At 43.0% G+C, this 27,984-nt stretch overlaps 1 protein-coding gene across 1 annotated transcript; it reads left to right on the plus strand.

Moving 5' to 3' along the window:
• The first annotated feature begins 227 nt into the window (after positions 1–227).
• On the plus strand, positions 228–27,621 carry LOC121271130 (carcinoembryonic antigen-related cell adhesion molecule 4-like). Its single transcript, XM_041176895.1, has 8 exons — positions 228–321; positions 2,221–2,538; positions 22,022–22,145; positions 22,731–22,786; positions 24,202–24,266; positions 24,734–24,775; positions 24,906–24,949; positions 27,322–27,621. The coding sequence occupies exons 1-8, from the start codon at positions 270–272 to the stop codon at positions 27,326–27,328; spliced, it is 708 nt and encodes a 235-aa protein (XP_041032829.1). The 5' UTR covers positions 228–269; the 3' UTR covers positions 27,329–27,621.
• Positions 27,622–27,984: the final 363 nt, after the last annotated feature.

A 27,984-nucleotide genomic window follows, 5' to 3' on the forward strand; every position in this document is an offset into this window, starting at 1 on the left:
TCAACCAATACATTCCTGGAGAAAAAAGAGGAACTATGTTTTCATTGCTCAACGAACAATAAACCGACTTCGCTGCATATTTTCAATAATTTCTAATGTATATGCAGCTGCTTTTCTGTGCAGCGAGGTTTCGGGTCGGGTTAAAAGCATTCGGTCCAATCAGCTCTGCCGCTTTACCCAATGATTGAACTGATCTGCTTTGCAGACCAGGAAGTGCGGGTCAGTCACCGAGATGTACAGAGTGTGACAGTGGGCGAGGTTTTCTCGGGATGATCAGACCCCTGTTGACTGCGGTAGCTCTTTGCTTATTAATGAATGAAGGTGAGGATCAATTTCTCATATGATTTCTTTCAAAGCTTAGAGCAGGAAGACAACAAGAGCTTGTCAGAGAATCAGGTTAAAATATGACAGGCATTATCAGTTTAGAAAAGAAAATGCCGTGTCGAGTTTGGCTGCTTCGCTTCACTGATGTGATTACCTTTCTGCAGCTGATCCCCAGGGTTTAAGTATCTTGAAAGAAAACAGTCAGATAAATGTGACAGTCGGAGGCAAAGCATTTCCACCACCCCCCCTCCCCCCCACCCCAGTGGAAGCGTCAGCTGAGGCGGGATATAGGAACTGAGTATTCAGGGAGAAAGGTATCGGTCAGTTTGCGATGGAATAGAGACGGGAGATAAACATTGGACTTGACCACCGGCCATTCAGAGCTGAGCACCCAGTGTTGCTGCCGCACTTGAACGTAGAAGGAGTCTGTGGCCTGTATCGCATTACTTCGCTGTCGCCAGCCGTCTACTGTTAGCCTCATGCTCACCAAGACGTCAAATGATTTAAATAGGAACGGGAAACCAGATCGAAGCCGGAGAGGGGGTCCGATATTCGGAGTGTGGGAAAGAGCCGTGGGGTACGGCGACGGGCTTTAAAGGGGGGCCAATGTGCGCCCGATTTGTGCGGCCGGCTCAGGGAGAATTTCCACCCACTGGCGAGTTAAGGTCATCCTTTCAATAACAAAGGGCCAGTAAACAAAACGAGAAAACCTAACAATTATACAGTCCGTTTAACCTAATAAAGCGTCACGAGCTGCTTCTTAGCGATGTTACTAAATTCAATTTGACCCCAGGCAAAAGAAGAGGACAAGTGACTGAAACTTCGGTCAAAGGGAAAGGTTTTAAGCAGCTTATTGAACAGGGAGAGGTCGAGAAGTGGAAATGTTGAGGATAGGATTTCTTGAATTTAGGACTGAGGCAGGTGAACAGCATGTCCGTCCATGAAAGAGTGATTAATGTTCGGGGTAATTCAGAGACCAGAATTGGAGGATCGCAGTGATTTCAGGGGACAGAGGGGGCTCACGAAGATTAAGAGGTGACTCGGGCTTAGTGACATTTAACCTTTTCAAACTTGAGACATTGCTGGAGGGATAGACAATCAGCGATCACACTAAACTGGGTTGGCGCAGCACCATGCAACGTGCCAGTTCTTGATCTGGGAGAAATATCTCGTGTCTCTGGCTCCAAAAAACAAACCAAGGAGACGGAACGGTAAAGGGCCAGACAAGCACTTCCTCTATTTCAGAATCATTTCTTCCGATTCAGGGCCGCGGGGTGTCAGAGCCTCTAGTGACAGGCAACGAGCGCTAGGCGGTGTACATCCAGGGCGGGATGTCAGTCCATCATAGGTCACACTCAGGAGCAATTTAACGTGGCCTGCACACGTCTACGAACGGGGGTGTGTGGAGGGAAACAGGAGCAACCAGTATGTGCAAACTCCCCACCGAAAGACACCCGAGGTCAGGATCGAACCCGGGTCAGTGAAGAGGCGAAATAGCAGCTCGGCCAGACAAGCAATGTTTCTAAATAGGTCAACGCTATGTAACAGCTCCAATTCCACAAATTTGCAGTCAGATGAACAAAGCTCGAGCACATCAGCATTGCCTTTTCGGTAACTGATTGAGTTGATCTACTCTGTACACCACGAAGAGCGGTTCAGTTGCCGGGTGTATCAGGCGCCATTCCCTCAGGATGGGGAGACTGACAATTACGGCGGTAGCTGTTTGCTTATTGATAGCTGTGGGTGAGGATCACTTTCTCATATCAGATCTTTTAGTGACTGGAGAAACAAGACAGCAAGAGATTGTCAGAGAAAATCAGGGGATGGTGTTAGAAAAGTCGATGCAGTGTCGAGTTTCTGGTTGCTTCGTCCTTAACGCTGATTTTCTTCCTTTAGCTGAGCCCCAGGGTTTCACTATCCTGACAGAAAACAGTCGGATTAATGTGACCGTCGGAGGAAACGCATTATTTTCAGTGAAGCCGTCAGCCGCGGTGAGGGCTGGATACTGGGATTTCAGAGGGGAAAATGTCGGTCGGTGGATCAGGACAACTGTTGATTTTGTTAATGAGTACACAACACGGGCTGAGATCTTCCTCCCTAACGGATCACTCCTGCTGAAGTCAGTGACAGTTTCGGACAGTGGAGATTACACTGTTAACATGACTCCAGTTAATGGCATTGAAGCAGCAGCAACCGTCTCTCTGCACGTCCTTGGTAAGTGGCCCGTCCTGTCTCACAGCGCGCGCGATGACGCCAAAAAGCGTGCTGAAGTCATTAGCAGCAACATGCGCATGCTCTGCCTGCCCTGGACTCGATTTGCAAGACGTCCTGTTATTGTGAGAATGGAAGGGTGATAAACTTTTCTCAAATTAACTAAGGGAGACTTCCATTATGGGGTGGGTGTGGGGTGGGGGGTGGTGGGTGGGGGGGCGTGGGTGCGGGTGGTGGGGGTGGACGAGCGTTGCTGGTGGCCACAGGAGTGGGAGTTGCGGCGGGGTGCGGGGAGAGATGGCTGCGCAGGTGATGATACCTACCTCTGGTGGTATGGGCACAGAAAAAACAAAGGGGGGCGGGATGCCATATAAGATTAGACTCGGACGGTCAGTGTCTCACAGGCTGTTCTAGAAATTAGGTTCGAAAGACACAGGACGACCAGTTAAAATAAGGCACAGTTAAACTAAGAGCCACAATAGCAGAAAATGCTGGAAAAATTCAGCAGGTCTTCCACTAACCAGAGCTTTGAAGAAGAGTCACAGGGACTCGAAATGTTAGCTCTGTGTTTCCCTCCACAGATGCTGTTAGACCTGCTGAGATTTTTCCAGCATTATTTGTTTTTGATTCAGGTTTCCAGCACCCTCGGTATTTTGCATTTAAGCTTTTGGCCGCCCTGGGGATGAGGATTGTTCATGAATCGTTTGCTGTGCGTGCACTCAGGGTGGCTGGGGGTCGAGACTGAACATCACATTGACCTTTGCCCTCGGGTGACCAGACACTGGTTTCGCTGGGATGTTCCCGGTTGTTTTATGTGAAATGTTCCGGTATCCCGAACCTTTCCAAACAAATGGTTCAAATATCACAATTTGCAGCTTTCCTGCTTTTGAAGAACACCTGGAGAATGGACACTGCACGGGCTTCCTATTATGGGGTGGATCAGTACACACGGTCTCGGTGTTGATTTATTCATACACAATCAGGAGTGGAGAATTTCAAGAATCTATGGTTTTGTGGAAGTTGAAGTTCGCAGAAACCTTCATACGTCCAGTGGCCCTTGTTGGAGCAGGGCCTGTGGCATTTTCAAAATGCTGGTTCAGAGGTGATATGACGGAGTGTGGGGTGGCCCCGGACCCGGAATATCCCCTTGCTATGCTTGTGACAATAGTGACTTCATGTGTGTTCACTGGTGGCGGGGGAGGGGCAGGGAGTGCGCAGCTCAGGCGTTAAATGCTCGGTCTCTATGACTTTGCTGCAGCGCGGGTAACATTTAGCACTTCCTGTTTCGGGGTAGCACTCCCCAGCATAGCCCTGGTGCACGGCGGTCGCACGAAAAAAGTGTTGGAACAGTTATTATGCTAATTCCCCAGTTGGCGTTGCAGTAGCCGCCGGCCCATAAATGCGCTGGAGTGAGAGGCAGGGGGCGGGGCATCAGGGCCGCCTGGCCACTGACGACATAGGGGCGCCCTCTGTGCCATCCTTTCAGCACCCTACATGCGAAAGGCGGGCTGCCTTGTTGCAGTCTATTAGTTCACCAGTCCCGCCCTGTGTTTATGTGGTGATGGATGAAACCGTTCAAGATCCTACTGGCTATACTTTACATACATGGGTTTCCAGATAAAACCGTCTCACTGCAGACCACAATCCTCCCATGAGCACTTTAGAAAATTTGCCAAGGTCAATGGGATCGCTCTTGTCAGCAGTTGCCTCTCCGTCCTCAAGCTATGGAGATGCTGAGCGAGCAGTGAGAAACATCAAGAGCCTCTGGAGCCCGAACTCTGATTGGCACTCAGTCCAGCTGCGCCATCGAGCTACAATTCTAGCTAATGGTTTCTCGCCAGTGGAACTGCTCCTGTTCTGATGTCTGAAGAAAATTCCTCTGCGGCCACAGAACCTGATTACAAGTGGGTGAGAAACAGGCAGATGCCCCTCCGTGAAAAGAAGTAACATCGGTGAACTCCGGTCATAGGGCCAGAGGTTTTGGAATCGAGACTGTAAATGACGAGTAGTAACCTTTCAAACAACAGCGAATCCACAGTCATACTTGGGCTATGCACTGTCTGGCACTTTCCGATTCAACAAGAGGGCCCTGATTTCACTGGTACCCGTGAGAACACAGGTCTTCCCTTGCCGCATCATGTATGATAGAGACACGATAGACACTTTGAGGGGTTTGCAAAATGCTGACCCACCCCGGGACCCAATTCAAAACCGCCTGCCCCTCTTAGCAGAAACAATACTGCAGTCAGGCAGAGTAGTGATGGCACCACACAACCTAACCTGTGACTAGTGGAACTTGGCGAGGGTTAGTGGGGGGTGCAGGTGGGGGCGGGGAGCGCGGCAGGGGGCGTTGTAGGTGGGATGCAGTGACAGAGCCAATGTAATGTAAATAATTTAAAGTAAAATTCAATGCTTCCCATTGTTATATAGTTGGGAGTGACTTGCCCTGTGTGCTCTCAAGATTGACTCTGGAGCCCATGAAGTCTCATGGCATCAGATCAAACATGGGCAAGGGAATGTCCTGATTACCACGTACTGTCCTACCTCAGCTGATGAATCGGTACTCCTCCAAGCAAGCCCTCCTCCAAGCCATGCAACATCCTGACTTTGAAATATATCACCGCTCCTTAACTGTCACTGAGTTAAAATCCTGCAACTAGATAAGATAGTTCAGGCCACCGAAATATGAACCAGGGACTGTGATCTACATTGCCATAAGGGTGCGGGTTCTTTGTGGTCTTGGAGTGATTAATGAACGGGAATAGGCGAAGCAGGAGGGAAAAGCCAAGAAAGAAGATATATTCAGAATGCTTCCTTACATAGGCATGATGTTTTTTCCCCGAAAGAAACCCCTTCCACACAATTGACCAAATTTCGTGAAATTGATTTGATAGGAATCCGTTTCTATTTGGTTTCCAACATCTTGTAATCTAAGCTTTGTGATATTTTTCTTCATAATCTGTGGAATTATTTTCTGATCAGGCTCATTTACGCTTGGTGGGATTGAGATATATTCTCACACAGAGGCCCATTCTCTGCAAACAAAAGGAACATGCCCAAGTCTTGCACCTTCTTTTCAATTACCCAGGATATTGAGCAGCTCATAGCTCCACATTGTTTTCTCCATGGCAACGCCTCGGCCAATGAGATGCAACTTGCCAATTAATCAGTAGCCCTTTCTCATAATCTAGAAGTGTTGTGATCACCTGACGTCTGGCATTCTTGTAATTGTCCTGATCAGTGCAAGGTGAAAAACTTCAGCAACATGGTTCTTCTTAGCAGTATTTCAGTGTCACCAGTTGAATTGCTCCTGCAGAAGGCCAGCATGAACACGATGGTTCAAATTGCCTCATTCTATGCTGTAACAATTCAATGATTCTACATGTGCAAATTCCTCTTCTGACTGGCGAATAACATATTCTAACCTTCACAATCTCGGAAGCTGCAAAATCACTCTCGAGTAAGAATAAAGAGTGCTTTCGAAATTCGGTCGTCAACTTACACGTATCCAACTCCCATAAACAGCCATATGATAATAATCAGACATTCTGCATTGGTAATATTAGTTAAGGGATGAACATTCGCCCCGCACACCGGGGATAACACTTCTAAACTTCATTTGTATATAGCAATAGGATGCTTTACGACCACCTGAGAGTGCAAATGGGCTTCAGTTTCATGTGTGATCCGAAGGGTAGCACCTGTACCAATTCAGCACTCCCTGATTACCACACTAAACTGTCAGCTCAGACTTGGTGTGTAAGTCACTGGACTGGAATTTGAACAAAAACCTTCTAGCTGACAGTGAAAGCATTAGCAACTAACATAAGCAGCAGCTCTGGATCACAAACTCCCAGGATGTTACTCCAGTAACCTTTGACCACTGCATATTTAAACAGTGTACCTTAAGAATGGCCAATCATTTTCTTTTCTCATAGCTCCAATTCTCAGAGGAGATGTCGATGTCATTGAGCTGATTAGTTATCTAGCTTTTTCGTCTACAAACCTAAGCTGAAATCATGCTATTTATTGAGTGCAGGCCTGGTATTTTGCTTTTTGTAGTTCAGCCAATTGTCTCCCAAATATGTTCAGTTACACTTTAACAATGTAATAATGATACATGTGATTTACTAATGACGAATGGATCAGCATTCAATTCAGCTGCTTCCATTGTGAATTTCTATTAGGCTTATTTTGATAAAGTGTTCTGTAGGGGAAAGCTGCCCAAATCTAATTAAATTTAGCAGCCATTGCATAATTGCTTCAGGCCCGTTGTTGTTCAGGGAGATGAGTTGGGAGTCATTATGAGAGATTCAGCGATTTCCTTCTCAGGTAGCAGCTCCTATTATCAATTCCTCAACTAAAGTTAAAATAAAGCTGCTGTACATATCTATATTTATTGCTTCGTAGCTTATGATTGGCTAAATGGTATTCTTTACAAGTATTGTTTGAAATTTAAACCAGGCATCTTGAACTTAATTGATCAAGGCATTACCCTGAGGAATGAATCAGCGAATGGCTGTCACTTGTTGTTTAGCTGAAAGAGGCACAACGTGTGTCAGTGGAATTCTTAACACATGGAGGATTGTTTAGTAAATGTTGTGCAATTGCAGAATCTAGTGTTGGACACAATGTTTTGAGTTCACAAAATATGTCCTGGTTGGTTACAATCTGTATCTTTCCCCTTATGAACAGCGGCTTGTAGAGCTGGGACACTTTGCAGTGGGAGACCTCATCACCACCCCCTGGAGAAGTGGAGAAGTGGAGTATGTTGTGGTCTGGTGAGGCCCTAAGAGTGGGGTGTAGTTTTAGGGTGTTCGTTAATATTTGCTTGCGACCATTTCTTCCCCAACTCTGACGTAACAGGTTTACATGGTCTGGAGGTTTCCCTGAGAGTGTCTTTTTGACGCTTGAAGTATCAGTAGCCTCAGCTACAGTACTCTGGGCTTTATTAATAAGGGGATAGCGTACAAGGAGAAGGAGGTTAGGTTGAATTTGTAAGTTACTAGTTCAGCCTCAGCTGGTGTATTGGATCCAGTTCTGAGTACTGCAAACTAGGAAGGATGTGAAGGCTTTGGAGAAAGTGCAGAAACGATTCATGAGTATGGTTCCAGGAATGAGAAGCTTCAGTTATGAAGATAGATTGGAGAAGTTAGGATTGTTTTCCTTCGGGAAATGGAGGTGTAGAGCAGATTCCATGGAGGTATCAGAATAGTGAGGGGTTTGGTTAGAGTAGTTAAGGAGAACCTATTCCCAGTCGAAATGGATCGAGAACGAAAGGACACCAATTTAAAGTAATTAATAAAATAAGCAAAAGTATTATGAGGAGAAACGTTTTTTATTGCAGTGAGTAGTTTGGCTCTTATTTTGAGAATGATGAGAAGTGCAGAATGTTATATTACTGGAGTGCAAGTCTCTGCTGCGCAGTCTGAATCTCAGGGATCAACAGATAGAACTTGCACTGTTTAAGTTCACAGTGTGACAAAACTAACACAATCATTGCAAATTTAAGACGCAATAATTAACATTAAGAGAGGATAGCAATTAGGCATAGAGCTTGATATTATAGCATGGATACAGTACTTGAATCGTTGCCAGGATGTCAAGTCCAAAGATAACCAAAAAAGCCTTTGGATTGTCTCTCTACTTTTGGAAGGCTGCCAACCAAAATGTTTCATTTTAGTCTGTAAATGTCTCTTATTTACACTCACCAATGACATTGATCCGATAAATACCTTATTTTCACTCACTGCTTTTTCTTTTGGAATCACAAACGCCAATGCATAATGAAAGCCTTTTTGAGCTCAGCTGCGATGATTTTAAACAGACAGATGGAAATGGTGCCCAGAGGTCAACAATCTTTAGGCCACCTTTGTAGCCATAGAATGATTATCAAACTAAGCTTGGATTCCTTATATCTGAGACAAAGACACTCAAGAATCTTGAGTAATTACAATGGTTTGTGAGTATGATTATCTTTAATTGATATTTGTTTTTTTATGCAAAAAACTGCTGATTATGGTGGGTTAAAATGTATTTCCCTTAAATATTATTGACATGATATGATTTGATTTAGTTACCATCTATATGTCTCATGTATTAGCTGTAATATATAATTGGCTTTGATTTAAAACATGCATTATGTAAGTGTACAAGAGTTGCAGTCTCCAATCTATATTCTCCCGCGAGCCCACATACATGATAAAAATATCCTAGGAGTCGAAGTTAGAATCTGAAGAGCTGATCTTGGGAAACTCCACAATTGTTCAGTCTGCTATAAGATACCTCTACACATGTTCTATCCTCAAATAAATACATTAGGTTCGAGGTCTTCGGGGAGAGGACATTTTATTTTAGGACCGAGTCTGTAATTGGTTTAGGAGGCTATGTTCCTTTCATGATTGGAAATTTATTTAAGTTGATATTCTAAGTGAACAATAAATTCATGGGGACAGGTTTACCTCATTGGGGGCGGAGGGTGTAGGGGTGCAGGGCATGTGTGTTGAGGGGGAGGTGAGGGTTGCGTGGGGCTAGTGGGGTGGGGATAAAGATTGTAGAATTATTAACACCAGCATCACAGGAATTATTACCGAAAGGAAACAACAGATGAAAATTTAAAATGAAATGCTGCCTTTAGAACTTGGAGCTAAATCCACCATCCTCCAAACTTACATTTCAGGTCTGATACTTAATTTCCTATGTTTTGACAGAACCTGTTTACAAATCTAATATTATCACCAATGTCACCAACCCAGTCGAATACAATGACACCGTGACTCTGACATGCATCGTATCAGGCACTGCAGTTTCATAGCAGTGGCTTGAGGATAATCACGCTATTATTATGGATAGCAGCTTTGATCTAAGTGGTGGCATTAGAACTCTCACTATATCTGCAGTGTTTAGGTCTGATGGACGATTCAAGTGCTATGCATTCAACTCCTTTAGCAGAGTAACAAGTGACCTAAACAATCTAAGTGGTAGCTGCAGGTGCTCCAACAGATCATTACTTTTGTAACTTATCACCACACCTGCTACATTTCAGATTCGAAAAGGGAAATAAATGATTGTTTGCATATAAGGATTATTTATTGAAACATGTAAACAAATATCTCATCACTTTTACATTGCCAAGGAAAATTGCCTCAGAGATTATTTATTTAAATAGGTATACTCGAAATACTTAGATGTTTTTGAGACAGAACTCGTAATAAAATATATATTCATTGATAATTGATAGCATTGAACAGTTTGTGTTGGCTATACACTTCTTTGTTTACAGACTAATCTTAAACGAATTAACTTTTGGGGGTGAGGAACCTATTGTGGTATGATCCCAGAAGCCATTAGTCATAATGTCTCAATCTTAATTCTACGAGCGGGAATACCAGATGATGTAATGCATACGAGTTTAATGTACGTAGTATTTGAACAGTTGTGTGTTGCTTCAGTGAAAATTCGGGTTTCATTACGAATATTTTCAATGAAATTAATTAATTTATTTTTAAATCCGATAAAAGATGAAATTCAGACTGGTTTGAGGGAAAGAATCATAATTGTCCAACTCAAATTTTAATAGATTTTTTTCTCAGAACAATATATTTTGATGCAACCATACTGCTGTATGTGCCCAGCAGATTTGTACAGATCTCACATTTTAAAATTGCAGCTCACGGCAGGAATCATATCCTCTCCATCCCTGAACTCCAAATGTACATATGTATTCAACAAAAGTGATTAGAAATCATCAGAAGCAGGAGACCTTGGCATTTATTTTTTTAAAAAATTATGGAATGTGGCTATCACTGGCAAGGCCAGCATTTGCCGCCCATACCTAATTGCCCGTGAACTGAATGGCTTACTAGGCCACTTCAGAAGGCAGTTGAGAGTCAACCACATTTCTGTTGGTTTGGAAGCTAGAAGTGTTAAGGACCGCAGATTTCCTACCTCAAGGGACATTAGTGAACTAGATTGATTATCTGTCTTTGAATGATGTTTGCTCTGGTTAGTCACCATTACTGAGACTAGCATTATATTCCAGATTTATTAATTTAATTTAAAGTCCATTAGATATTGTGGTAGCAGTTGAACCCATGTCCCCAGGGCCTTATGCAGGACCATTGAATTACAAATACAGAGTTAATGGTACTACACCACAATCTCCCCAGGTTCAATTCTGGTGCCACCATTGCTAACCTGGTAGAGCTAAAGAATTCCATAACCAACGGATCAGATCTAAGCTCTGCAGTCCTGCCACATCCAATTGTGAATGGTAGTGGACAACTAAACCACTCATTGGAGGAGGAGGCTCCACAAAAATCCCCATCTGCAATGATGGGGAAGACCAACACGTGAATGTAAAAGATAAGGCTGAGGCTTTTGGAACAATCTCCAGCCATAAGTCCCAAGATGATCCATCTCGGCCTCGCTGCAGTTCCCCAGCATTACAGGTGCCAGTCTTCAGCCAATTCGGTTCACTACATGAGATATCAGCAAACAGCTCAAGGCACTGAATACTGCAAAGGCTTTGGGCCCTGACAATATTCCGGCAACAGTACTGAAGACTTATGTTTCTCAAGTTGCTGTTCCAGTACAGCTGCAGCATTGGCATCTACAGCAATGGTGTTACCAGCCATTGTGGAAAATTGCCCAGGTACGTTCGCTGCACAAAAAGCAGGAGAAATCCAACCCAGCCAATTACTGCGCCAACAGTTTTCTCCCTAAATACCATGGTGACAAGAGCAGGTAAGAGGCTGGGAATTCTGTGACAAATAACTCAGCTGCTGACTCCCCAAAGGCTGTACACCATCTACAAGGCACAAGTCAGGAATGTGATGGAATACTCCACCTTTGCCTGGATGAATGCAGCTCCCACAACACTCTTGAAATGCAACACCATCCAGGACGAAGCAACTTAATTGGGACCTCATCCACAAACATTTACTCCTTCCACCACTGACGCACTGCAGCAGCAATGTTTATCCATCTACAAGATGCACTGCAGGAGCTGACCAAGGCTTCTTAGACATCCCATCCCAAACCCAGGACCCCTACTATCTCGGAGGAGAAGGGCAGCAGACAAGTGGGAAGACAACCACCAGGACGTCCTCCATCGCCACCACCCCTCCAACCCCCAACCTAAAGCCACACACCACCGTAACGTGGAAATTCAACTATTGCTGGGAGAAAATCTTGGAAACACCAGCCCACCACCACACCCAACCCTCTCAAATATACTGTGGGTACACATTCTCTATGTGGATTGCAGCGGCTCAGGAAGGCAGCTCACCAACACCTTATCAAGGGCAACTAGGGATGGGCAATAAATGCTGGCCTGGCAGTGACGGAAACCTCCCATGAACGAATTAAAAAAAAACTGACATTGGATCCCACCATTGAGCACCGGGGAAAATGGCACAACTTATTGACTTAAGTTTGCATGATGGAGTGCATAAAACACAAGGGTGCGTAGTTTCTCTGATGTTGGTGATTGCTATAAATGTATAGTCCACTGCTGCTTTGCATTTTAGCATATATTTATTACAATATATTTGTGCACTTACTTTAGATAGGCCCGATCTCCCTAACATAACCATAGAACCTGATTTGTCCGCTTACCTTTTTGGAAAAACCATTACTTTCTCATGTTCTATGCACTCAAACCCACCTGTGGAATTGGAATAGTTTATCAACAATGCCTCTCTGCAGCAAAAAGGGCAACAACCTATCATTTCTAGCATTACTTTGAATGGCGCTGGAACATATACCTGTCAGCCCTTTAATGGTTTAACAAAAAGGAACAGAGCTTCAACCAAACAAAAAGTTGTAATAGGTAAGTAGCACATTTCTGAATCTTATTTCATTAACTTATATTTCACCCATGCAAAGGTGAACTTATTTAGTAGTTAATTGTATGAATAGAAAGCACGTGCAGCTCTTTGGTCCTGTTAGTTTTGCTGATAGAATTGGGGGTAACATTGCACTTGTTGCACTCACAAATAACCTTTACTTTGATACTATGAAGTATCGAACTATCAAATTGTTTTAACCCTTGAACTGTTTTCCATGGCCTTCTTCCATGTATATTTCCAAATGAAGACTTCCACTTTGATATCTGTGAATGGGAGACACATTAATGGTGAAATATATTTGTCATTTTATTTCATGTTGCATTCTAAAGCATTTCATACTAGCAGGAAACTTTTATGCTAATTATATTCCTAAATCCCAACCTTCACTTTTTTAGTCCATCACGTCTCCTGTCAGCATTCCGTAGGAACATTTCCCTCCATTACGTCCTGGTCCAGTCTTCTAATGCGCCCAACATCTCATCCCCTTTGCATGGAATTAGAGAAGGCCTATCGGTTGCCCCTTTATCTCCCCGCTCTTTACCTTCCAAGGACCCAATAATGTATTCCAGGGGAGACAGCGATTCACTTACACATCTTTAAATTTAGCCTACTGCATTTGCTGCTCACAACGTGGTCCCCTGTATATAGTGGAGGCACGTTTTTTATTTGAATGGACGACTAATACTATAATTGCAGTAGAGGTGGAGTTACAGACCTCAAATTTGTTGTGGGTCTGTATTTGGAAAGTACTGTGTAAATCAGGAGAGTAGTGTCAGACCGCAGTAGGGTGGTAGTTTAACATAGGCTAGGTTCGATGCTACAAACAACATTACTCAAATGCATACACAGCATCAACCTATTCTGGTGTTACATAGTGTACCAGGCCCCATGATTACTTATCAAACCTTTTGTATAGGTTATTGAATATATCTTGTAAGTTCAGGCTTCCCTGAACAACATTTGACAACACGGATTATTTTGTCCAGTAGGGCTCATCACAATGTTTTAAACGCAGATCCGCACAGATGGGGCTGGATTTTTGTGCCATGGTACCGAGTCAGAAGGTCTATAAAATTGGCGGGCAGGGCCGGATTCTAAGATACCCGCCCCATTCCCATTGTCAGCAACTTTTGCCGGCACAGGATAGCGACCCTGCACCTTGTACTCGCAACTGTTCTGGTTCCATTGCGGTGGGGGGGAGGGGGGGGGGGGTGAGTTGCTGGGGGGATGCACTTTTGAGAGCCCTGTACAATGTTGATGCATTTGGGCCAACCTTTCCAAGGAGATGCCGTTCATGGCTCTGCAGTGGATTTGGCAATCATGGTGGAAATACTACTCTGGAGCCCTGAGCGTTTTGACACATATGTTCAAACATGTTTAGATGGTGTAAGATAATATGTGCTTTTAAAGACCGTGTACCCATGTAAGTGTGTGTTCATGGTTTTAGTATCGCTTTAATTATGTTTTTAATTCAATGATTGATCAGAAATATCTGCCCTTAAAAGATAAGTTGACAATTACATTGACCAGAACTGCTTAAGTATTGAGATGCATTAGGGTATATTTTCATTTTGGAAATTGCACTTATGCATTCAAAACATGTAAAAATGTGAGAAGGGGAGCCTGTTTTAGTGATATGAAGATTGAAAAAAATCTGGCCGTTTGTTCCTGGTGTAAACTGAAATTTTGAGAAAAAAACCTCTCCATCCATTCCTTTTACTTCAAAAGTGATAATTGTTTTCAGCTGTAATAGTCTGTTTTTGTAGCTGAGCCCATTATGAATTCTTGGCTGAGTTTCAGAAACCACAGAGCTCATCAGGGGATCTGTTGACACAGCTGTGAAGCGAACTGACTGTTTTATGCTCATGCCATTGGTTTCAGTTTCTTTAATGCGTTTTTTTTGAATGGGTGGTTGTTTAATTTCACAACTTAATGACCACATAGAGATTTCTTTATGCCATTATGACTGAAGTTTTATCACTGGATTATGAGTGGATGCACGTTTGGTTGACATTTTCTGTGCTTGTAAGAGATGCAAGAGAGTGGTTATGCACTGTGCATGCGTAGCCTGGTAGATATGAGGGGTCATGGGGTTTTGAATAGGCACTGGAGGTGTCATGGGTGTCATGAGAGAGCACAGGAGCTCACCTATTCTCTGTCCTGGCTGCAGCATACCTAATGACTTAGCACATGCAGATTCTGATTCTGAAACTAACCTCTAAGTTATCTAAGTGTGCAAATATCTGGGCTGGTGGCTGCGACCGTTAGGTTCAGTGACTGTGTTTCCTCTTCAAAGCTTATTCTCTGTGGAGGGGCTGAGCAGCTGAGAGTTTTTGGATTATGAAAATTATTGGGGGGGGTTAGTAAGGATAAGAGAAAGGAGGCTGTGTTGTCCATGCTAACTAAATTTGCAAGTTTTGATTTCATGTCACCTTTAAGGGTGGGAGTAGGAAGTTAGTGGGCAAAATGCACAAGGCAACAACTTACCATCAACTAGGATGACATACACTGCGCCAAATGCCACTGGTTCAGTAGCAATTCTGCCCAAATTCCGAATGTAAATCCCCACTGAGACTGAGGGACTGCATTTGGACTGGTACTCTTCTGGTCCACTGGCTTTCTCACCAGTTGTGGGGGTATTCTCCTGCCAGGAGAGAGGCCACGACATCATTAAATGTGTGTGTGGTGTGTGCAGTAGCTGAATCGCTGGAAGTATATGGTGGCCGGGTCTACCATGTGGGTAGCTGGTATGGCTTTGAGGTGTGTTTGGTTGAGATGTCGATGTAATGATGTTAGGAATGACCCCTGAATGTCAGGAGGTGGTGCCTGAAGCGATGAGTGGTGTCCATTGTTGTGATTACCAGACCCTGTGTACTAATCCATTTGCCCACCTTGCCCAAAGCGAGGTCATTAACTCTTTATTGGCACTGCTGCCAGGTCTGTGGTGAGATGCTTTGGGCATTCACGATCCTTGTCACATGCTCTCACTCCCTCCTCAGGGTCACTTTTTGAAGACTTCTTACACATTGTCCAAACATGGCCTTCTGGCCAGCTTCAACCTCTCGGCATTGTGAGTGCAGGGCAACATCACTAGATCCTGGGCAACATCACTAGATCCTGGGAAACATCACTAGATCCTGGGGCTATCTCCTTGCCTTACTGATCCCATAGCTTCTTAGTCATAGGCCAAGAACAGTTTCCCGACAACAGGCAAAAAATTTGGGATTTTCTTCTCCCAACATTGCAGGCTGGTTAAAGGCAGGTCAGGTTTCCGGATTAGCAATGTGGGGAATGCCCATCTGCATTCATTAGAATGTCCTGAATGATTATTAAAAGTTCAACATGCTGAAATTACGTTCTCCGTCCAAACTGAGTTCCCTAAAAGCGGCTAATTGGTCGTTCTGTTTTACGACTGGAAATATCTAGCGTGAATTGGCGATCTCTCACTGCGTTCACAATTGAAAGGCTAGTAGACGTTGCTTTCATCTACCTTTTACTCTGTTATTGATATATTTCAGGTGCCTATCGCACAAACTGCGCCAAGGCTGAGCATAGGGGGCACGACAAAGGGTGAAGTGTGTGATGGTGGCAGGGCTTGGGGAAGAGGGGTTGCAGGTGGACCAGAGGGCAAGGGTGAATGATTGTCCATGGGGGCAAGTTGACGAGATTGCCTGGGGAAGTTGTGAAACATTGTTCAGGGGACAAGTTTAAGAGACTGTCCAGGGAATGTGGCCACTGTGCCCAGACCATGCTAAAGGGACCTACGTGTGACATATGTATTGGTCCCAGTCTTGCATCAGGGAAGGCTTCGATGGGCAATGGCTGTCGTTCTGGGAATCGTGTGCAGGATGTGGCTATTCATCTCAGCTATTTGGTCCTGGCCTTTCAGGGCATTCTACTGGGATACAGAGGGCACAGCCATGTTCAAGGAAGGCATTTCCAGCTGGTAATTGGATAGTCTCATGGTGGAGGGTGGAGATCTCGGAAAGTAACATTGTCTGTTGCCTCGAGAAGGGAAGGGGTCACACTAACAACGAACGTCGGGATATGAACATTGAAGAAAACTGTGGGGTGAAGGAGAGTAGGGATATCCGTATGAACTATAATGGGGTGAAGGGTAATATTGGAAGATACGCTGATCACACGACGGTGTGGAATTAGGAGGCAGTGGCTATGCAGGAGGACAGAGGGACCTGGTGGTTGGCAGTGGAGGTTGGAAGATGTTGTTCGTATTCACACGCAGACAAACGCATAGGCACACATGTAGATACAGATCATACTACAATTGCAATTTTAAAATATTTTCCAATGACACTATAGACATTAGTACCTCTTCATGACAGGGTTCTCGCACATGGTCATAGTCATGCACAGTCATGTCTGAAGGGCAGGATCAGCCACTTGTGGTCCTCCAGGATGTTCGACGCTTTCAACGGGAGGCCTGAGGATGCACACCCAGAGGGAGTTCAGGCCAAAGTCATTGCGTTGGCCTCCTGGCCCAGAGGTGGAAGGAAACCTGTGAAGGAAAAGTTTCAGTAAATTCTGAAATGCATTCATTGACAGAGATAATTAAGAGTGCAGAATGGCAGATGCATGCAACCGGCCTTGTTTATAGCTCTAATGCAATGAGGAGAAGAAGGGCTCATTGGCATTTGGTACATGCCCAGAGTGTGCAGCGACATGAGCTGTAAGATGTGGCGGCGTCCCAAGAATCCAAGGTGCTCCCAAAGAGAGGCTAATTCATTGAACACCAGTGGCCCACCACTGGTATATAGAAATCTCTGCAGATATACGGGGATGTACAGATGACAATGCTGCAGTCGCCTTCGGTTGTCCAGGAACCTGGTAGCTCACTTTTGCCACCTTCTCCATGAACAACTGATGCTGCATTGATTTGGAGGGCATCCCATGCAGCTGTCTTTGAAGGTAACAGCTTCGCTTCACTTTTTTTGGCCAGCAGATAATTCCAGGGCTCCAATGGGTCATGTGGGAAATATTACAATTGGCGACACACAAATATATATGGCAGGTGACGGATACCTTTTTGAATAGAGCTCACCAGTATGTTCCACGATGGTTGCAAAAGCCTGGCCTCCAGAGCTGTTGTATTCACAACGATATATGGTTTCCCAGAAGGGCAGGGCGCCATCTACTGCACACATGTAGCCCTGTGAGTTCCCTGTCAGCCGCCTGTGAGATTCATCAATTGGAAAGGATTTCAGTTTCTGAACGCCCAGCTTATTCGTGATCACAGAAGGCAGACCCTACATGTATGTTCTAGATACCCAGGAAGCTTTCATGACTCCTATATCTTAACGCACCCGCAGACGCCACAGATCTTTGAGTGAACTGGATGCTTGCTGGACTGGCTTTCATGGTAGAAGGGATACACCGAGTAAACATGGGCTGGTTAGCTAGGGCAGGGTGGCAGAGTCCCTTCCCTAATAAAAATGAGTGACGCACATGTTTTTTTAAGAAAAATGATGATGCTTTCATAGTCACCATGACTTACCGTAGATTTCAATTACAAAATTTATTTGTTGAACTAAAATTGCTCTGGCTGCCACAGTGGAATTTGAACTTGCTACCTCATACAGTTCGCCTGGGCATCTGAAATACAATTCCAATGTCGTTACCACATGGCTCGAGTGAACCTCCCTCCGCCCAATGTCTGGTCATGCATTCCAGATCTCAACTGCTAGCCGCTTGAAAAAGTTTTTCCTCATGTCTTCGATGTTTCTTTCGTCCTCAATCCTTCCACTAATGGGAGCATTGTTCGCTGTCTACGCTTTTCAGTGCCCCATGACTTTTGTCCCTCTATCAAACCAGCTCTCAACTTCTATTCTTCCAGTCAGTCCTAATCTGTTCAAACTTTCAAGATAATTGAAGTTTCCCATCACTGCCACCATTTCATGAAAGTTATCTGCACACACTCTAATGCCTTCAGGTCTTTCCTTAAGTGTTGTGCGTTGAAATTGGATGCAATACTGCGGCTGAGGCAGGTCCAGTATACTATACAAGTTTAACATAACTCAATGCCGTCATTACTAAAGCCTAGGATATGGTATATTTACTAACCACTCACTCAACTGTTCCTGTCATATTCAATGACTTATGCATACATATACCTCAGGCCTTTCTGCTCCCGAAACTCCTGTAGAATTTTACCTTTGAGTTTTTTACCTACTGTCGTGTTCTTCCTGTGAATATTCAACTTTATTGCATTCACTACACCAATTCGACGCTAAGCTATTTGCACCAACATACTTTGCAGGGCATGTTCATCCATTTATCTTTGTCTTCCTACATTCAGTACATAACACTTGACATTTATATGCCCTTTCACTGTACCACACGTTGCGAAGTATGCTGATCTTTTGGGGAGGTAGGAGGGGGCACCTAACAGAATGATATATAGGATGAGTAACTTCAGTCATGTGCACACTCAAAAGAATTTCGGATTTCCTGTGAATGAGGAAAAGTAGAGGTTTCAAAATTATGCCGGGCTTGATAGAGTGAATGAGGAGAAACTGGTAGGAGAATAAGCAACTAGACAATGCAGATTTAAGATAATTGGCGAAACAGCTAGGGGAGATGAGAATCATTTTCTTTGCAGAAAATTGAAGAAGTCTGGAGTGTTCTGTCTTAGTGTGATGAAAACAAATTCAATATTATTTTTCCGAAAGGAATTGAATATACACGGTAAGGTCACCTTGAGCAGGATCAAGGGAGTGAGGCAATTTGGACGAACAGTTCAATGAGTCTGCAAGGCACGATGGGCCGAATGGGCTTCTTTCTTTCATGTTTCAAAAAATGTCAGCGTACATTGTTGAACGTTGCAGCCTGTTTAATTCTTTTGGTAACCCATGCCCCGTAGCCCCGATGCTTGTAATTAACTCTTCTGCTTCTGTCTGGCACTTTTCTCAAATCTTGCTTACAGTTCGAAGAAACGCTCTGCATTGCCCTTTCACAAGGTATTTCACAAGTAGCTTCATCCAGATTGATCGTGCAGGATTATATCTTTTCTCTATTCAAGCTGACTGGTATTTGCAAGTTTATTATTACAAATAAAAACTGAATTAAGCAGGGATGGTTCAAACTTGTGCTATGTTATTGCAAGTCAACCACAACCAGAATAGATATAGACTGTAACAAGCTAAAACACAATTCTTAAAGTGCACTCATATTTCGGATATTTAACATGTAGACATCGACTTATCCTGAAACGTTAGTGCGCCAATAATTAGCGAGGGATATTAGACCGGACAAGGATGCATGCTGGGCAGTGTTGCATTTCTCTCTTGTTATTCACCACGTTCAATAATGAATTTCATATACTTAAATGGACCTGAATTTGGTGCGAGGCGTGTAACTGGCAATATATATGATATTACCTGGTTTGCGCCCGTCCCAGGTTCAATTTCACAATTCTGATGTTTACTTGTGAATTTATTTAAATTGTGCTATGGCTGCCGAAACTCCGGAAATTAGCTAAACTTAGTTTTTTTTCCCGAAAGCATGTGGCATCATTAATATTAACTTGAATATGAACTTTGCGAAGAGGTGAACTGGTGAAGTTTGTAAGAATGAGCAGAGACTCGGTAATCGGGTTCCAAGTGCATGGAGTGGCTCTGACATTTTATTACCGAAATGCATAAACATCTGTTATTTATGCAGTAACAGTTCAGTTTGAAGACTGCGAAGCATAAATAGAAATAAATATTGCTCATGCAATGATTTCCCGATTTCATACACCAATGCTATTTTAGAAAACTATTTCTGACATGCTTCGACAAATATTTCTCCTCAAATTAGAAGCGCTGATTTTCTTGAGGAAAAAAATCTTACGTTTGATCTTTGAGTGACAAAAAATATATATATAAATAATTATTACTGGGCTGTTTTCCCCCTTTCTTTGCTTGGTGCAATTAGAGCGTGGTTTCAATAAGCAAACCACTGTGCTTGACTCAGCATTTCGCAGATACAGTGCTGCAGTCTTCAAAATCAAAGGCATGAAATCCCTCGCGTGCCTATACACTGTCCGTCTCCAGTACACTAAAGAGGGAGAACCACTCATTGCTGTAAGAATGTATATAGCTGTGGGAACTCAATTCTGCGACACTAATCCCACTTTACCGCCTTACACGTTATCAGTTGTTCTGCGTTAGTGCTGCTCTCATTTTGGAGGACAGGGTCACTTGGATTTAGTCAGTGGCCCGGAGAAACTCAGCACAAAAGAGGATGTGCAAAGTGAGTTGTTGCCAAATGCATCGTCGGAATAAAAAGCGTTGCTATTGCAGAATTCCAGATTAAAGACGTACTGTGCATATCAAAATTATATTTAGGTTTCAGTTTGGCCATATTAGCTTATGCTGCTTCAAGATACCAGTATCTGTTCCCTCAGCTGTACTTTTACCTTTGTTTTTAACGTTTAACACTCTTATGAACACCCAATATAACACGCTGCTTGATTCGATCAGCCAATCACTGGGACATACGGCCTAAGCACATGGCATCACAACGGCACTGAAATTGATGCATGGCGGTGCTCAGTTGTGTGTTAGGCAGAGCATTCTTTTTGGGCTGAGGCAGCATCCTGTTAGTGGAAAGTACCACTCACGGAGACACTGCATGGTAGCAGCGGGAAACGGCTTGCTTTTCCGCGTGGTCAAAGTTTTGAGAAATGTTGCCTGTCCCGGGTAATTTGAGTTAGAAAGTGCACGTTCCTCGTCCTAAAGTGGCGGCGTTTGGCACATTGAGACTTTGTCCGATACACAGTGAACATTTCCCTGCGAACTAGATTTAATGTGGCCTGTTTCTGCATCCATTTTGACGATGGGCAAATGGCTAGAACCTTGTCTTCAAGACTACAGATATTGCCAATTTTATAGCGCGTTGGAGGGACCGGCAGGTCTTCCGTCTCCCTGTTCCTCTCCCGACACTGGCTTGTCCACTGCAGCCCCTCTCCCACCCCAACACCGCACTTATCCCTCAATCTGTCTGCTCGGCATATGAAATTCCAAGAAGGGGCCAGCAGTGCGGATGGGCTGGTCACCGATTTATTCGCTCCTGGGTGTGCGGACCACAGAGCCCCATAAAATCTAGCCATATGTTTTGGCATGTTGTCACTGATGCATGAGGTAGATGAGAAACAGGAGGGGATTGCCAAGGGAAATCCACCTGGTTTCAAGACACAAGAAAATGGAAGTTGACAAGATGTGAAATGAAGGCTTCAGTTGAGGAAAGGAATTAATATTTCTGGGAATCAAACGAAACACTTCCTGAAAAGTTGGAAGACAACACGGCCAAAAATCAGGATTGCATTCATTGATGCTCAGCACTTGATTGGCCCATTAAGAGCTGAAGAGATAACTTTTTAAAATATTGTGGGATCAAGAGCGTAGAAACTCAATTACCTGGTTGCCCTTGAGGTTGCACAGGCTTGTATTTAAATAACGTGTCACATTGGCTCGAAAGAACTCTATGATGGCCATTTTTATTCCTTGGATTGTTGAAATTTAGCAACAATCAAACGCTACGGCAAAATAAGATTAAATATTGCCTATGGCTACAGGAGTTTAATTGATTCCGGCATTTGATATTAATTTCAATATCTGTTCTTATTGCATTTTCAGAACAACATTTCTCCACCACTGAATTAGGCAGTGGTCACAAAGCAGGCATCGTGATTGCTGTTCTACTTATTCTGGGAATGATCGGCGGGATAAGCGCGTGGCTGATCAAAAAGAAAGCATGCTGGTAAATAGTGTATGTCAATGTTATCTGCCCCTTTAGTAGTTTGTCTGTAGCCTGATGAATTGAATCAAAGTAAATGCGCAAAATGTTGTTTCAAAATATGTGTATATCTCTGTCCAAGTCTATATACTTATAAGGCATGTTTACACAGTCAATAATAATCGTTTATATTTCTGATTGACAAAAATCACCTACTGTTAGTTCGCCACTCTGCTATGATAACAATCCACTACAGCTGCTGAAGCAATGAATTAGTTTTGCATCTTCCAACTACTCAAACTGTTTTAGGTGCTCCTACGCCATATGGAGAGCAGCGGCACAGGAAGACGGCTCACCACCGTCTTCTCAAGGGCAATTAGGGATAGGCAATTAATAACGCTGGCTCAACCAGCAACGCCCACGTCCCGCAAAAGAATAAAAGAATATCGATGTTGCCTAGCATGAATGAAATTTGTTCCTTCCAGTTAGGAAGACATTTTTCACTAATAATAAAACATTAACAAATAGGATTTCCGTTGCAGATCATGATTGCAATATAATATCGTCCTGAAAACGTTTATTTTATTATGTTGCACTACATTTCTTTAGGATGCAAGAACCAACGCGAGGGCAAAATGCTACGAACATTAGTCCAATAGTAAATAGTAAGTGACATACTTTAGCATTTCCATGTTGAATGTATCGTTGCAGGGGTCAACAGTGTTTTATGATTTGAAGTTCATTCAAATTAGCATACATCGGGCAGATTTATGAATCTTTACGTTTGCACATCAGTGTAGACAAACTAGTTCTTGTTGAGCGCTTTTACGCACAATTGCCTAACAGCTAAACGCTATTTTTAAAAAAAGTTCGGAACATCACGGATATCGCTCAACATTCTGTTTAATACAGGTTTCACTAACTTGTGAATGGTGAAAAGAAGCAATCGTTCGTGCAAATTATGTCTGACTGAAAATATGTTGACACCGAGAACATCCAATATATGCTTCTGTATCTATTTTCATACGAATGCTTCATTTTACAGTGAGTTGTACATTCCTCGTGAAAGTTCAAAACCTAATAGATTTGCGTCCACATACAGAGCTGACGTTGAGACAAAGGTTTTGCCTGGAACTAACTATGGTGTTTTCTGCTAATTGAGTGCTCAAAGTGTGAATCTGTCAGCTTCAGGAACACCCACAGGATGAAATACCTAGGACAGTTTCGCCCATCTCACTGAATGTAGCATAGATGATGGCGAACCAGCAGCTGGTTTTATATCTCCCCTGCGTTATATTGAAAAATGTAGAACTAGATTCCCACCAATTTTCATTCCTTGATTACGGCTGTTCCAAGAGTACCCTTAGTTCATAAAATTGACCTAACAACTCAAGTAATCATTAAATTAGCACGAACAAAGTGCAACCGGAAACCAGAAAGAGAAAAATAAGAAACAAAAGCTGCAATGCCTCAGAACATGAAGCAACCGTTCTCACTCTATTGGCATGTACATGGTTCAATGATTCAGGACTAATGTTACTGTCTTGAGAAGTGTGTACTGAAGATTTACAGGAATAGCACCAGAGAAGTAGGACTTTAGTTCCGTGGAGGAACGGGAGTAGCTCGGCTTATTCTCCTTAAAGTCGGGAGGCTAATGGGATATTTTATAGAGGTGTTCAAAATCACGAAATATCGTGATAGACGAAATTATGAGAAACTGTAACCAGCCATAGGCGGATCAGTAGATAGTTAGTAAAAATGCAATCTAGTTCCCAAAAAAGACAGCTGCGTGAGGCAGAAATTTATTTTTAGGCAGCGAATTGCTATGATCGGGTTGCATAACATGAACATCTGGAGGAATCATATTGATTATCAGTTTGTCAAGGATATTTGATATGAACTTTAAGGATGTTTACTTACAAGGGTGTGCGAAAATGGCTGGGGAATGGGATTAATTGTATTGCACCTTCAAAGAGCTGATATTGGCATGGTGGGCTAAATGAACTCCGATTGTGCTCTGTCAGTGTATGATACTGCGATTATATGTGGAGATGTGATTAACTGTTTTGCATTCTCACAGGCTGCCCTGCTGCAAGAGGGGAGAGTTCGGTATCGGCCTACGAAAATATTCCAAGAAAGCAGAAGGTTGGTACAATTGTATTAACACATGGTCACATTGGTGAGTTCTTTCCCTGGAGGATAATCATGCAGTTGGAGTAAACTCGATTCGGCAATAAGTCAGACTAGAGTAGTGGTTTCGGTCTTCCTTGCCTTACTCTGTTAGTGGACCGGTTCCTTTTTTTTTTAAAGCCTATCTAAACAATGCCCCTGTTGCAGCATGGAATATTGGCGTCAATTTTCAATTTTACCACAACAATGATAACCGAGTGCTGAGTGAAATGAATATTCTGTGCGCAGTTGCTCTTCTTTCACCGCGTGTTAGTAATGAACATTCACCCCTGAAATTTAATTTGGGGCTAGTTATTTCAGGTAAATTTGTATAACATTTATTGTGGGATATATGACATTCGAATCGTTCTAAATTATGAAGTAATTACATGGATTTCTTGTGTACCTGCTTATATTTCGTTTTTCAAATTGCATCTTTAAAGGAGCAAGCTACAAAACCACTTGAGGAAGACTCTACTTACATGGTCAGCATATTATTTTGTGCATTCTTTTAACTCATTCACTGACTATTCATCCTATATTTCATCTCATTTGTTTTTAACACACTCTATTGTTGTGCACTAAAAAAAACAAATACCTTATTAATTTTAACAGGGATTACAAGTGCAGGATCGGTCAGTTTACTGTGATTTAATGAGGTACGTTGAAAGAATTTTTCACACGTCATCTGCCATCTTTTAAAAAAACAAACGGAATGCAGGATTTTCCATTTAAGAACAAACATTCATACGAATCAGGAGCAGGAGTAAGCCATTCGGCCTCTTCAAATCTCCTCCACTATTTAATAAGGTCGTGGCTGCACTGATTATGACCCTTATTTTAAAACTGTGTCCCATTGATCCACTCTCTCCCACAAGGGGGAGCCATCCTTTCAGCATCCACAGCGTCATGTCTCCTCATTTCTTCACAAGACAGGGATATCACATGACAAGGCTGTGTTTCAAGTGTGATCTCCAGGTGTCCTCATAGTATTCAGGGTTATCCAATACTTGGAGGTTGATATAGAGTGAGTGGGGTGAAATGCTAATTGCACAAAGGACATTACTGAACTAGTCAGGCTGTACAACAAAAAAATAATAATTTTATGGCAATTTTTTCTCTGCTGGCTCACAAATGACCTTATCTCGTGAGTCCAGTTTGAACACTTGCCACTGAGGACGTTGAACTCGGGGTGTGAGGTTGAGAATAACACCGGTAATTTGATTCTATTGCGAACTGAGTTTTCATCTTTGGCTCGTTATGCAAAATGTTGTTGTTTTGGGTCAAAAACATAAGACTCCCCTGCAGAATGCAAACAAAGCACAAACTGAGAAAACTGATTTAAAGGTAACAGTAGTAATGCTCCAGATTCGTGATTACTCTTGATTCCAATGATAAGCCAAAGTCACGTAATGAACACCAAAGATCTGGGTCAAGTTAGCTTCAATTTATCCCGCGCCTTGGTAAACATCACATGAGGTGGTGGGATGTGGGCGGGGGCTGCTACGGACAGGGTGACGGAGAGAAGCAGGGAAATCTCTGTTCCCTTCTCAGTTGTCTGTTATCAGTAAAATTTTGAAGGAAAGACACGTGTTTATTATTCCTTGAAGGTGTGTACAATTTGAATAACAGGCAGCCACCTGATTGTGCGTTTGAATAAAGATAGTTGTTTATTTTCACGCTCAATCTAACATTACAGCCGTCACTGACACATTTACTTACAAATCCACATCAGCAAATGGCGGCATTACAGTGCTAGCCAATTTTTGCTTGAGGATCCATTAAAAAAAAAATCACGTCTTACGGAAAAGCTCAACGTGTCGTAAGAAATTCGGGTCCATGATCCGTGGTCATAACGATGAACAATGTACTTTTTAAAACATCAGATGAAGTATATTCTCCTCAGGCTTTCAAAATAAGTTCAACAGCCGGAGTCAACTGCTGATTTGGTTATCAGGATTCTCTTGAAGAAATTGACTTTTTCCAGGGCACGAAGGTCGTTGTTTGCAGTGTCTTTACCGGAACATCAGCTTACAGTGTTGGTGGTCCTGAAAAGGAACAGGCTTGAAGACCTTATAGTTTTACAGTCTCCAGTTCTTAACGTCCTGCCCTTTCTGCTGATCCCGCGGCTCAGCACACAATACTTAAAGATGAAGGCGTAGTAGACATGTCTACCCAGCATTTGATTCTCTCATTTCCCCTTTCCAAATATGATGTTGGCATTGATTATCCATAACTTTTCAGAAAGGCAAATTCAATTCAAAATGTCCTTTGAATGGTCTTAGGGTGTGGGTGGGTGAAATGTCCTAGGCTGGACTTTATCGTTTGTCCCCACAAGATAGTGTGGCAGTTTCTGAATTCACTTATCAGGCCGGATGACGTTTGGCGGCCAACTTTTGCAGCACACATTGACCATCTTGGAAAGAAAGTGCAGTTCCAAACGATTCCACATTGAGTAAATATCATATTCGGAAGTTTGAAAATATGACATGTTGTTACAGGCATGACAGAGGCTCTACCATATATCTAACATTGAAGATGGGGAGAGTATGAAATTCAATGTTTATGCTCCTGATCAACCTGCAACACATGGTGTAAACTGTACCTGTATTTGTGCAAACCAGTTCCTGTCATGTGCTGTCCCTAGACTCCATTCCTTTGCCAACCAATCCACAACTGAGCAACATCATTGAAGAACAATTCTCATACACATGGTGTAAAATAACATTGAATGATCCTTTATCAGGCATGAACTCCATCCGTGCATGGCACAAGAAAGAAATCCAATTGTTTCCAATTTCCAGCAGCCAAGTAATTTTATTTTCTGGGCACACATCAAATCTTGTTTTCCAGCGGATTCTGGCAGGTTATATAATATTACACGACAACAGTACACATCACCCTTGCAGCAGCTTAGAATGCTGCTACACAAAAAGCATGAAAGTGATGCTATTCCCCAAAAGTAAGGCATTTCACCAAATATTCTTTGTACATGCTTACAATCAAAATTATTTCCATTTTGCTTCCACAGACGGTAACCTTCTTGCTGGCTTCCAGAGCATTGTTGGCTCACGACTCGCTACAGCAGGAGGCCAACAAATCCATGAAGATGCTGTTACAATAGACTTCTCTCCGTGTCCTTTATATATATTTTTAAACTGCCACCAGCATAATGCACCATTAAATATCGTTTCTCAATCTCTAATGAGCAATTTCTTGCGTTCATGATTTCAGACTGCATCTTAGCTCAGGTTGCCTTCCCTCCTCTTATGTCAGTCCCATACTGAGATCAGTAAAGCCCTCCCTTCACATAATCTCTGCCATTGATATACTGTGCCATGTCTGAACTGGATTCTCGAAGTCTATTGTCTTCATCACACTCTTACAAATTGCTCCGCACTTCCGTTATTGATTTCCTCTGGAAGCAAATATAAAACTGTCGGCGTTTAATTGACGATGCCGCATTCAATGTATCACCTGGATTACCTCTTCATTGCAATTTATCGTGAAACATCTGCAGTTGGCAATGTATTCAACCAATAACTTATCTCCAGGTTTAATCTACTGTTCCCAAGAGTAACCTTGCTGTTTCCCATTCGGGTTGTCCCCCTTGCAATGACACCTGTCTCTATTTCATCAGGTAAATGCCATAATTGTTTCCACACACAACTGGTTGAGCTATCTTTAATCAAAT

The sequence above is a fragment of the Carcharodon carcharias genome, chromosome 29 (genome assembly GCF_017639515.1).
Source record: "Carcharodon carcharias isolate sCarCar2 chromosome 29, sCarCar2.pri, whole genome shotgun sequence".
Classification (NCBI taxonomy): domain Eukaryota; kingdom Metazoa; phylum Chordata; class Chondrichthyes; order Lamniformes; family Lamnidae; genus Carcharodon; species Carcharodon carcharias.